The 11,256-nt window shown below is 45.2% G+C and overlaps 2 protein-coding genes and 3 non-coding genes across 6 annotated transcripts in view; 1 reads left to right on the forward strand and 4 right to left on the reverse strand.

The window, feature by feature from the left end:
- The first annotated feature begins 1,558 nt into the window (after positions 1-1,558).
- Positions 1,559-2,686, forward strand: LOC139561599 (protein rtoA-like). Its single transcript, XM_071378819.1, has one exon. It carries the CDS (start codon positions 1,559-1,561, stop codon positions 2,684-2,686), a length of 1,128 nt encoding a protein of 375 aa, XP_071234920.1.
- A 2,355-nt stretch (positions 2,687-5,041) lies between these two features.
- Positions 5,042-11,256, reverse strand: part of LOC139561868 (small ribosomal subunit protein eS4-like) — a 9,635-nt gene continuing 3,420 nt past the window's right edge. For both annotated transcript variants that reach the window (XM_071379213.1, XM_071379214.1), the window contains exons 4-7: positions 9,186-9,283; positions 6,597-6,768; positions 5,794-5,951; positions 5,042-5,208 (exon numbers count right to left, since the gene is read on the reverse strand). In XM_071379213.1, the coding sequence (XP_071235314.1) occupies positions 5,107-5,208; positions 5,794-5,951; positions 6,597-6,768; positions 9,186-9,283 (530 nt within the window). In that variant the 3' untranslated portion in view covers positions 5,042-5,106. The remainder of the gene's footprint in view (positions 5,209-5,793; positions 5,952-6,596; positions 6,769-9,185; positions 9,284-11,256) is intronic.
- LOC139561985 (small nucleolar RNA SNORA57) lies at positions 5,574-5,710 on the reverse strand. Its single transcript, XR_011672293.1, has one exon. It is a non-coding gene; the product is annotated as a small nucleolar RNA SNORA57 (small nucleolar RNA).
- LOC139561986 (small nucleolar RNA SNORD61) lies at positions 9,021-9,096 on the reverse strand. Its single transcript, XR_011672294.1, has one exon. It is a non-coding gene; the product is annotated as a small nucleolar RNA SNORD61 (small nucleolar RNA).
- Positions 10,093-10,168, reverse strand: LOC139561987 (small nucleolar RNA SNORD61). The gene has a single exon (XR_011672295.1). It is a non-coding gene; the product is annotated as a small nucleolar RNA SNORD61 (small nucleolar RNA).

The following is an 11,256-nucleotide window of genomic DNA, read 5'->3' on the forward strand; positions in this document are numbered from 1 at the left end:
GAATCTCTAGTGTTAGACAGTAGAATCTATAGTGTTAGACAGTAGAATCTATAGTGTTAGACAGTAGAATCTCTAGTGTCAGACAGTAGAATCTCTAGTGTTAGACAGTAGAATCTCTAGTGTCAGACGGTAGAATCTCTAGTGTTAGACAGTAGAATCTCTAGTATCAGACAGTAGAATCTCTAGTGTCAGACAGTAGAATCTCTAGTGTCAGACAGTAGAATCTCTAGTGTCAGACAGTAGAATCTCTAGTGTCAGACGGTAGAATCTCTAGTGTCAGACGGTAGAATCTCTAGTGTCAGACGGTAGAATCTCTAGTGTTAGACAGTAGAATCTCTAGTGTTAGACAGTAGAATCTCTAGTGTCAGACAGTAGAATCTCTAGTGTTAGACAGTAGAATCTCTAGTGTCAGACCGTATAATCTCTAGTGTCAGACAGTAGAATCTCTAGTGTTAGACAGTAGAATCTCTAGTGTCAGACGGTATAATCTCTAGTGTCAGACAGTAGAATCTCTAGTGTTAGACAGTAGAATCTCTAGCGTTAGACAGTAGCATCTCTAGCGTTAGACAGTAGCATCTCTAGCGTTAGACAGTAGAATCTCTAGTGTCAGACAGTAGAATCTCTAGTGTTAGACAGTAGAATCTCTAGCGTCAGACAGTAGAATCTCTAGCGTCAGACGGTAGAATCTCTAGTGTCAGACGGTAGAATCTCTAGTGTCAGACAGTAGAATCTCTAGTGTCAGACGGTAGAATCTCTAGTGTCAGACAGTAGAATCTCTAGTGTCAGACAGTAGAATCTCTAGTGTCAGACGGTAGAATCTCTAGTGTCAGACAGTAGAATCTCTAGTGTCAGACAGTAGAATCTCTAGTGTTAGACGGTAGAATCTCTAGTATCAGACAGTAGAATCTCTAGTGTTAGACAGTAGAATCTCTAGTGTTAGACAGTAGAATCTCTAGTGTCAGACAGTAGATCCTAAACATCCATCTACAGGTCAGAAGATACTCATTCCCTCTCTAATTTAGCCGCACACACTTCTTGTCCCTAAAATAAACCAGCCGAGGACATTGCTGTAGTGGTGTGTCAGAGATCATATGGTCAGTCATGTTGTGCCCCATCCTGCCATCCATGCCCACCTGCCCCACAACACACACACACACACACTCCATCTCCTGCAGGGTGTGTTGTGGTGTGTAGTGGTGACGTGAGTCCGTAGGCCAAGTTCCTGCTGGAGGATCAGGACGCGACACTCTAACTCTCACACACACAGACCGTGACACAGACACACTCTCTCTCTCTAACACAGTGACACACACACACTTCCTTCCCTAGGTGAGTGTGCAGGCCAAGTGGGAGGAACAGGCCGTCTCTCAGCAGGGTCCATATGGCCTTCTGGAGGACTCAGGAACAGGAGAGAGAGGGAGGGATGAGGTGACCAGCCTCCTGAACAGAGAAGGGAGGAGGGAGGGATAGAAGGAGGGTAGAAATGATAGAGGGAAGGATGGAGAGAGGGGGGAAAGGATGACGCCACCTGAACAGAAAAGGAGGGGGTGATGGGGCCATGGAGACGTCAGGAAGAGGGGATGAGAGGGATGGAGAGACCAGCCACCTGAATAGGGAGGGAGGGAGTGATGGGGCCATGGAGACGTCAGAAAGAGGGGGTGAGAGGGATGGAGAGACCAGCCACCTGAATAGGGAGGGAGGGAGTGGTGGGGCCATGGAGACTTCAGGAATAGGGGATGAGAGGGATGGAGAAACCAGCCACCTGAATAGGGAGGGAGGGAGTGATGGGGCCATGGAGACTTCAGGAATAGGGGATGAGAGGGATGGAGAGACCAGCCACCTGAATAGGGAGGGAGGGAGTGATGGGGCCATGGAGACGTCAGAAAGAGGGGATGAGAAGGATGGAGAGACCAGCCACCTGAATAGGGAGGGAGGGAGTGATGGGGCCATGGAGACTTCAGGAAGAGGGGATGAGAGGGATGGAGAGACCAGCCACCTGAATAGGGAGGGAGGGAGTGATGGGGCCATGGAGACGTCAGAAAGAGGGGATGAGAAGGATGGAGAGACCAGCCACCTGAATAGGGAGGGAGGGAGTGATGGGGCCATGGAGACGTCAGGAATAGGGGATGAGAGGGATGGAGAGACCAGCCACCTGAATAGGGAGGGAGGGAGTGATGGGGCCATGGAGACGTCAGAAAGAGGGGATGAGAGGGATGGAGAGACCAGCCACCTGAATAGGGAGGGAGGGAGTGATGGGGCCATGGAGACGTCAGAAAGAGGGGATGAGAGGGATGGAGAGACCAGCCACCTGAATAGGGAGGGAGGGAGTGATGGGGCCATGAAGACGTCAGAAAGAGGGGATGAGAGGGATGGAGAGACCAGCCACCTGAATAGGGAGGGAGGGAGTGATGGGGCCATGGAGACGTCAGAAAGAGGGGATGAGAGGGATGGAGAGACCAGCCACCTGAATAGGGAGGGAGGGAGTGATGGGGCCATGGAGACGTCAGAAAGAGGGGATGAGAGGGATGGAGAGGCCAGCCACCTGAATAGGGAGGGAGGGAGGGAAAGAGAAGGGATGACGGGCTCCAGCCGTCACACACTCTGGGTGCATTTCAATAGTCTAAAGTGGATCCCTAGTGCAGCTCTTCTCATCTCCTTTCACTTAATACGATGCAGAAAAAGCTAGACAGGTTAAGGTAAAATATAATTATACGGCTTTCATCGATATACCATCACGACTGCATCCCAAACAGAATACCATTCCCGAAAGTAGGGCACCCTTCGATAGCCACCTTTCATTGAGGATACTCATGTGTATCCTACTGCAGAAGACTTTTGATATCTCTGGCACACCCCCCTCGAATCAGCTCTTGTTTTGTCAGAGAAAAACATCCACACGTTCCAAAACAATATGCAACTTTATTTTATTTTTTTTATCTATAAAATGTCTTGCACAACTAACTTAATTTGTTTTGATAATTTAAGACATTTATTTTGGGATCCACCCTGTAAAAGTAAGTTGCCTAATGATACGCGAGTGGAGAAGTTCCATCCACGTTCACACTCCGTCCTGACTCCCTTTTTACAAAAGGAGGCAAGAGAGGACGCAGGAGGTAAGCAAATCTAATTGATAAAAGGCCATGGAGAAGACCCTTCTGATTCACACTTGACTGGAAGGGTGGAAAGGGATGGAGGTGGAGAATGAAGTGTCCAGCCATTAGTAACAAAGATGGTGGATAAATGAAGATAGTTCACTCAGGCCGTTTACCAGGAAAAAGAAAATGGTCAGTTCCTGTCTGCTTAAAGAGGTGGCTCTCCCATAGACACCAATGCGACAGCAGCTGAGTCTGGTCCACTTAGTTCATTGACACAGAAAAAACGACGGAGTGGGACAGCTCGTTTCGTCTTCAGTCTCTGAGGAGGAAGAGGCTGTCGCGGGTTCACAAACACACAGGTGAGAAGGTGGGGGTGAGAACCCCTTGTCACCTGTAATTACAAAACGGACCACCTTCCCAACCCTCAGAATCACTGCAAAACCATGATCATCAGTTTGTCAGCATACCATATGGCACCCTATTCCCTATATAGTGCACTACTTGACCAGGAGCTTCATTTATAACTGTGGCATAAATTTCCCAATCAATATCTGCATGCGCCATTTCTAAAAAGCCTGCACACATACATACACGTTTCCTGTTATAAATCAGACCCGTCCGTAACTGCGCACGCGTGAATGAGCATTACAATTTAGACTGAAGAACTCACGTCATTGACCTTTTGTGGTGACAACGCCCTTACGCCCGTATCCTTTGGCAGTATCGGAATTAGGCCAAGGCAGTTTCCTAAAGGAAATAGCAATGGAGAACTTGCTAAAAGGTCTTTGGAGGTGTTGGCAGAACATTTGCCATCTGACAGAAAAAAAAAGTTTAATGCAAGATAAAAACGATTGCGAAAGGCTGTGGAAAATAATGCGCACAAATATGCTGCACCGCCCGCAAATACTGAAACATTGTGTACTTAATGATAGCCATAAACACTTCAATGCAAAAGAGCAAGTCCCTGTTCACGTGTGTAAAAAAAAAAAAAAAAACGCTCTTTGCTGCAGAGCAAAATACTTAAAATAGCTGAATAGGCTATGAAAATGGCTATGAATTAAATATTTGAGAAATTAGAACGTTACACTATTCCGACGTAAACTACAGAAGTAGGATAAAACCGTCGGTTCCACCGTTAAACATGCTCTCCGGATCCAATGGCAGAGGAAAAATACTTGAAATAGCTCATTTACTGCTGTGACGTGGGTCCAATTACACGAGAAATGGGACGAACGGTCCCCGACTTGTAGGCCTGTAGGGTACTTCGTGAGTATGAAACCATACCGTGACAGAAGTGGTGAGGGATTGTACAATCTCCGAAACGCATTAGCCTAGGAAATAGGATGTTCGTGTTAAAAATTTGAAAACGCAAAGTTTAACGAAAGATTCTCACTAACGGCAAATGATTGCATCTTATTAACCCGTTTTTCTTCCTATCAAGGGACCATCATATCCCCGTTTTCACAAAACACTAGGTTACTTACATGCTTGCAATGCAATACTTCCAACCACTAGAAACAGCGCATCGTCTAAAAGATAAGTACACGTTCATGTCAAGATCAGTTTTCATAAACGGCAACTTCCGAAAACTGGCACACGTATGTTCTGGGGGTATATTCTGTACATCAGCAAGGTTAATAAATAAGGCCCCAGAGGCCTATGGTGCCTGGTCAAAAGTAGTGCACTATATAGGGAACAGTGTGCCATTTGGAATATATAATTTTCTTCTCCATGGTCTCAATTTGTCCCCAACTCCACCCTAGAAATTCCAGTGCATGATAATGTTGAGGGGAGATTCTGAGAGACATAAAATATCCCTTATTTATGTGAAGATTGAAACTACTATTCAAGTCTGTGAGCCCATGTTGGGGAAAGCTGCTCTGAAAATATACATTTACAAATAATGTACTAAACAACATGGAAAACAGAAGTCCAGTCAACGGATGTTTTTTGTTGTAAATAACATGTTTCTTTATTTCAGAGCCAGGATGCCTAGACCTACATATAGGATTTAGCTGCTGCCAGCCTTGGCAGCGATTCTCTTGTCCCGCTCCTCAGCGATGGTGAGGCGGATACCCTTTCCACGGGGCAGGGACACCCACGGCTTGTTGCCCTGGGAGGGGAAGGACAAAAGATCAGGACAGTTGAAGGGAACAGGTGCAACTCACATTTAACTATTTAAAGTTTAAAACACAAAGTTTTAGCCATCAACCATCAGAACTGAGATAAGTAGAGACAGATCTCAAGAGGAAATGGACATGCGTTCACAGGACAGGAAGAGGACTAAATAAATAGCTTTGAAAAGTGACATTGTGCTTTTAAGAAGTGATCATGCTGGTCGGGAAAAAAAGCCAGAATATGAGAACGTATGGTGACAACTTGATCCCCACCCCAGCAGACAGAAGAGTAGAACATTAAAACACGGTTTGCAGTCTACTTGGTTTGGTATAGATGTGAACCTGCTCTTCATCCGTGTAAAAGTGTGCCAGCGATTGAGGATAGAACCAGCAGACAATATCCCACTGGTACCGAAGACATAGCATTGGCTTTGTTCTACCTCCGTACAATCACACACACGAGTACTGAGCAACTACAAGCGTGTCAAGAAATGGAGGGGTTGAGTTGTCTTCAACGTGTATTTGCATGTTGGTGCTCCCTCTGCGCGTGGGGTCGCCTACATCCCAACTCCTCTGCTCACCTTGCCAATGATGAAGATGTTCCCCAGCCTGGTGGCGAAGATGTTTCCGGCGCTGTCTTTGACGTGAACCACGTCAAACGAGCCAGGGTGCTTTTCCCGGTTAGTGATGATACCAATCCGCCCCAAATTGGCACCGCCAGTCACCATGCACAGGTTACCTATGAGAAGGAGAGAGGATTAGAACTGCTTCAGAAGAATGACAGGTGTGATTGGGTACTAGTGCTGGTGTGACTGGGTACTAGCGCTGGTGTGCCTCAGTCGCATCTGCAAAAAAAAACTCCCAAGAGTGCTGATGGAGACAATGTCTGAATGAACAGATGTTACTTTCCCATGATGTATTTTTTTGTTTCTGCAGAGTACCAAAACAAAACAGTTGTAAATTCACTGTCTGTGTCAGAGGCCAAGCATCCCTGTCAGCCACGGGATGCAGACAGGGATAGTAGGAAACTAGTTGGTGTGCAGGGGGACTAGTTGGTGTGCAGGGGGACTAGTTGGTGTGCAGGGGAATAGTTGGTGTGCAGGGGGACCGACATAACAGCACTGAACAAGCTGCACCAATTAATCCCGCTTAATATTTTCCTTCAATTTCACAAAATGGTTGCCCCACATTGGTGGAGGATGAGAAGCTTCACTTCCTGACTACATAAAGTGCTTTGAGTATATAGGTGGGTAATATATAAAATCCATTAAAATCCAAGACAAATCAAACCCCCAATCTCTAAACCCATTTCTTCACCGGTATCAAACCATTTCTTTACATCAACTAGAAGTTTTTTTTTTGAAGTTCAATAAAATCATGTTACCTGTGTCGAACTTGATGTGTTCTGTGATCTTGCCGGTGGCGAGGTCGATGCGGACTGTGTCGTTGACCTTGATGAGGGGGTCTGGGTAGCGGATGGTGCGGGCGTCATGGGTCACCAGTGCGGGGACTCCCTTGGTACCCATCAGGTTCTTCTTCACCTTGCACAGCTTGTACTGCAGAGGGGGAAAAGATGGGAGAAGTGAGTGATTGTTATGGTAAGGGTTTCCATAACCTCGTTTCTAGAGTCTAAGCCGTGTAACTTAAGCACTTATCTACAAAAATGTCTCAAGTTGATTTGACAATCGCTAGGTTTAGGGGTCTGAACCCCAACTATACTACACTACACAGACGGAAGTATGTGGAGACCTGCTCGTCAAATATCTAATTCCAAAATCATGGGCATTAATATGGAGTTGGTCTCCCCTTTGCTGCTATAACAGCCATGGAAACTCATTTCATGAAGCTCCCGACAAACAGTTATTGTACTTATGTTACTTCCAGAGGCAGTCGAACTCTGTAGTGAGGGCTGCAATCGAGATTTTTATTTTATGCATTACACACTTCAGTAAAATCGGCAGTCCTGTCCTGTGAGCTTGTGCGGCCTCCCACTTCGCAGCTGAGCCATTGTTGCTCCTAGACGTTTCCACTTCACAGTAACAGCACTTACAGGTGACCCTGGCATCTAGCAGGGCAGCAATTTGACTGACTTGTTGGAAAGCTGGCATCCTATGACAGTGCCACATTGAAAGTCATTAAGCTCTTCAGTAAGGCCATTCTACTGCCAATGTTTGTCTATGGAGATTGCATGGCTGTGTGCTCAATTTTATACATCGGTCAGTAACGGGTGTGGATGAATTAGACGAATCCACTAATTTGAAGGGGTGTCCACACACATGCATATATATAGCGCATTCATTAAGTATTCAGACCCATTGACTTTCTCCACATTTTGTTACGTTACAGCCTTATTCTAAAATTGATTCCATTGTCCCCCCCCCCAATTTACACACAACACCCCATAATGACATCACAACATCATGAAAAAGCAGGTTGTGCATTTGATGGTTTTAAAATAACTGATTCAGACCTTTTATTCTTCACTTTGTTGAAGCACCTTTGGCAGCAAATCCTCTCAAGCTCTGTCAGGTTGGATTGGGAGCGTTGCTGCACAGCTATTTTCAGGTCTCCAGAGATGTTTGATCAGGTTGAAGTCCGGGCTCTTGCTGTGCCACTCAAGGACATTCAGAGATTTGTCACGAAGCTACTCCTGCGTTGTCTTGGCTGTGTGTTTAGGGTCGCTGTCCTGTTGGAAGGTGAACCTTCACCCCAGTCTGAGGTCTGAGAACTGTGGAGCAGTTTTCCAAACCTGACTAGTCTCCCAGCCCTTGCCGCTGAAAAACATCCCCACAGCATGATGCTGCTACCACCATGCTTCACCGTAGAGATGGTGCCAGGTTTCCTCCAGACATGACGCTTGGCATTCAGATAATCTTGGTTTCATCAGACCAGAGACTCTTGTTTCTCATGGTCTGAGCGTCTTTAGGTGCCTTTTGGAAAACTCCAAGCGGGTAGTAATGTGCCTTTTCCCGAGGAGTGGTTTCAGTCTGCACACTACCATAAAGGCCTGATTGGTGGAGTGCTGCAGAGATGGTTGTCCTCTGGAAGGTTCTCCCATCTCCACAGAGGAACTCTGTCAGAGTGCCCATCTGGTCCTTGGTCAGCTCCCTGACCAAGGCACTTCTCTCCCGATTGCCCCATTTTGCCGGGCGGCCAGCTCAAGGAAGTCTTGGCGGTTCCAAACTTCCTCCATGTAAAAATGGGAGGCCACTGTTGTCGGGGACCTTCAATGCTGCAGACATTTTTTGGTACCCTTCCCCAGATATGTGCCCTGAAAATCCTTTCTCGGAGCTTCAGACAATTCCTTAAACCTCATGGCTTGGTTTTTGCTCTGACATGCACTGTCAACTGTGGGACTGTATATAGACAGGTGTGTGTCTTTCCAAATCATGTCCAATCAATTGAATTCACCACAGATGGACTCCAATCAAGTTGTAGAAACATCTCAAGGATGATCAATGGAAACAGGATGCACCTGAGCGCAATTATATGTCTTATAGCAAAGGGTCTGAATACTTATGTTATTAAGTAAAATAATAATAACACTTTTAATACATTTGCAAACATTTCTAAAAACCTGTTTTCACTTTGTCATTATGGGGTACTGTGTAGATTGCTGATGAAAAAATATATATAATCAATTTTAGAACAAAGCTGTAACGCAACAAAATATGGATAAAGTCAAGGGGTCTGAATACTTTCCAAATGCACTGTGTACTGTGTAGCTCCACAAGCACAAGGCATTTATTTACACAAAAAGGTAGAAAACAACCACTTCACATTAGGATTCAGTTAATTCTTTTGTTTGGAGCTCAGAACTTCTTAGAGGTATTGGTGAGGGTTTTTTCAGCTCGTTGATCAAAACCAAAGATTGTCTTCATTGCTCCGTCACACAGAAGATTCAGCCAATTATATGGTACTGCTCGGTTTTTAAAAGAAAGGTAGGATTATGCGGTGACAACGTGTGTCATACCTGGGCCTCCTCTGCAGTGATGCGGTGAACAGTGAAACGTCCCTTCACATCGTAGATCAGACGGAAGTGCTCTCCAGTCTTCTCAATACTGATCACATCTAGACAGAGACATGGCACATGCATTAGTGTCAATGATCACATCCAGAACATAGACAAACACCAACATTCAGTCTGTCAAGGCTGAACTACAACAAAATAAAATACAGCTTTCGCATCAAATCCAAAAATGCAAGATTTGTCAGTTTCAGTTACCATTCCGTTCTCATATTTGGAAACAGTTCAGATGGTTCAACTGTTATTGACTAACGGAACGAAAGTCGACAATATTTTAGACAAGCTAGACTACATCTCAGACCCTCCCCTCTGACCTTCTCAGCCAATGGGTAGAGGAAGGACGTGAGGAACAAGGAAATGGAATAGAGCTTCTCCACAGCCTGATACGGTCCAGTGAAGGAGAGGTGTGACATGGTGGGCTGATTCACCTGGTGTAGGAAATTAATCAACGACACCGTCGTCGTCGTAGCTCTTGGCAGGGATAAAGGTGCTAAGAATTACTGTGTGTGTGTGTGAGGGAATATGCGCACCCGAGAAAAACGTGAATATAAGACGGCGAATGTCTATTGGTTTGGTGGCGTGTATATGGGAGCCCAGGGATATTCCCTTGAAGTGACCATCTGGTCTTACAGCTAACCAGTAACACCAAGCAGCACCACTATCAAAAAACGAATGAAAAATCATTCACTGTCCTAAAAGCCCAGAGCAAGCCAGCCATTACCTTTAGTGCCTTACAGCCCATCTAGTTCCAACTAGACACTTCCTGTAGAGACGAATCAGGGGAGCTTCGGCACCATGTTTAGTGACCTAGGCCCAGTTTGAATAGTTAAAAACCCCCACATCCTATTGATTAGAGCTCAGAACTTCTTAGAGGTATTGGTGAGATTTATTTCAGCTCGTTGATCAAAACCAAAGCGTGTCTTCATTGCCCTCTACATTCATCACTGGCTTAGGTGGAAAAACAGATGCTTTGCTTTCGCCAGCTCAATGACCTAAAAAAAGGTGCGATTGCGTCAAGGGAGGATGCATGTAGGACTTAGCTAGTATCGCTCCTTCACTCGCCACACATGAGACCGCGAAGCACGCGTGCGTTATGATTCTGACGTCACATAGCAACAGTGACAAGCTGCCATGTGGGAATCATAAGTGATTTGTATCGTATTCTTGATGCCATGTCTTGAGGCGTTTTGACTGATCATGGCAATGTAAAAAAACATATATATATATGTTTTTTTGCCATATTAAGTGCTAGCTAACCATCAACTACAAAGATGTATTTGAAAGACAAGTGCTCATTGTGCAAAATGTATGGGTTTTCAATAAACATTTAGAGTAAATATAGTTTACATGTCAGTCTAAGCCAGCAGTTCTCAATCCTGGTCCTGGGGACCCAAAGGGGTGCATGTTTTTGCCCTTACCACTACACACCGGATTCAAATCAAAGCCTTTTGATGAGCTGACGATTTTAAATCAGCTGTGTAGTGCTAGGGCAAAAACATGCATCCCTTTCGGTCCCCAGGACCAGGATTGAGAACCAGTGGTCTAAGCCAATTACAATCCATTTTCCCCGTAGTTGCGCACGAAGTTAGATAGTCGAAAGCTACGCCTCTTCGTCAGTGATTGGTCAACAGTACTAGTCCTAGCAGGAATGGGAACTACGGACGTGATTCTTCAATGAAGTGTTTATCATTCAATGAAATAAAAAAGTTCATGCATTTTATCCCCCACCTGAAAAATATGGCACCAAACATCTGATCTAAAATTGCACAACTAAAATCAAAGTAAGAATGACAATTATTTACATACTTCTTGATTTTATCTTAAAATAATTTGTGGGTGTATTGACTGGCTGTTGTTGCTACGGTGTCTCAAAAGGGACAAACTAATATTGCAGGGGGGGTTTATTCCTTAATTTTTCAAGCAAAGGTCTAAAGGGAATATGAGGTACAGAGGTTCACGTCGCCCGAAAGGAGCAAGCCCAACATTTACCCACCCTTATGTACTCCCTGGCTTCTCC

The sequence above is a fragment of the Salvelinus alpinus genome, chromosome 31 (assembly GCF_045679555.1).
Source record: "Salvelinus alpinus chromosome 31, SLU_Salpinus.1, whole genome shotgun sequence".
Lineage (NCBI taxonomy): Eukaryota > Metazoa > Chordata > Actinopteri > Salmoniformes > Salmonidae > Salvelinus > Salvelinus alpinus.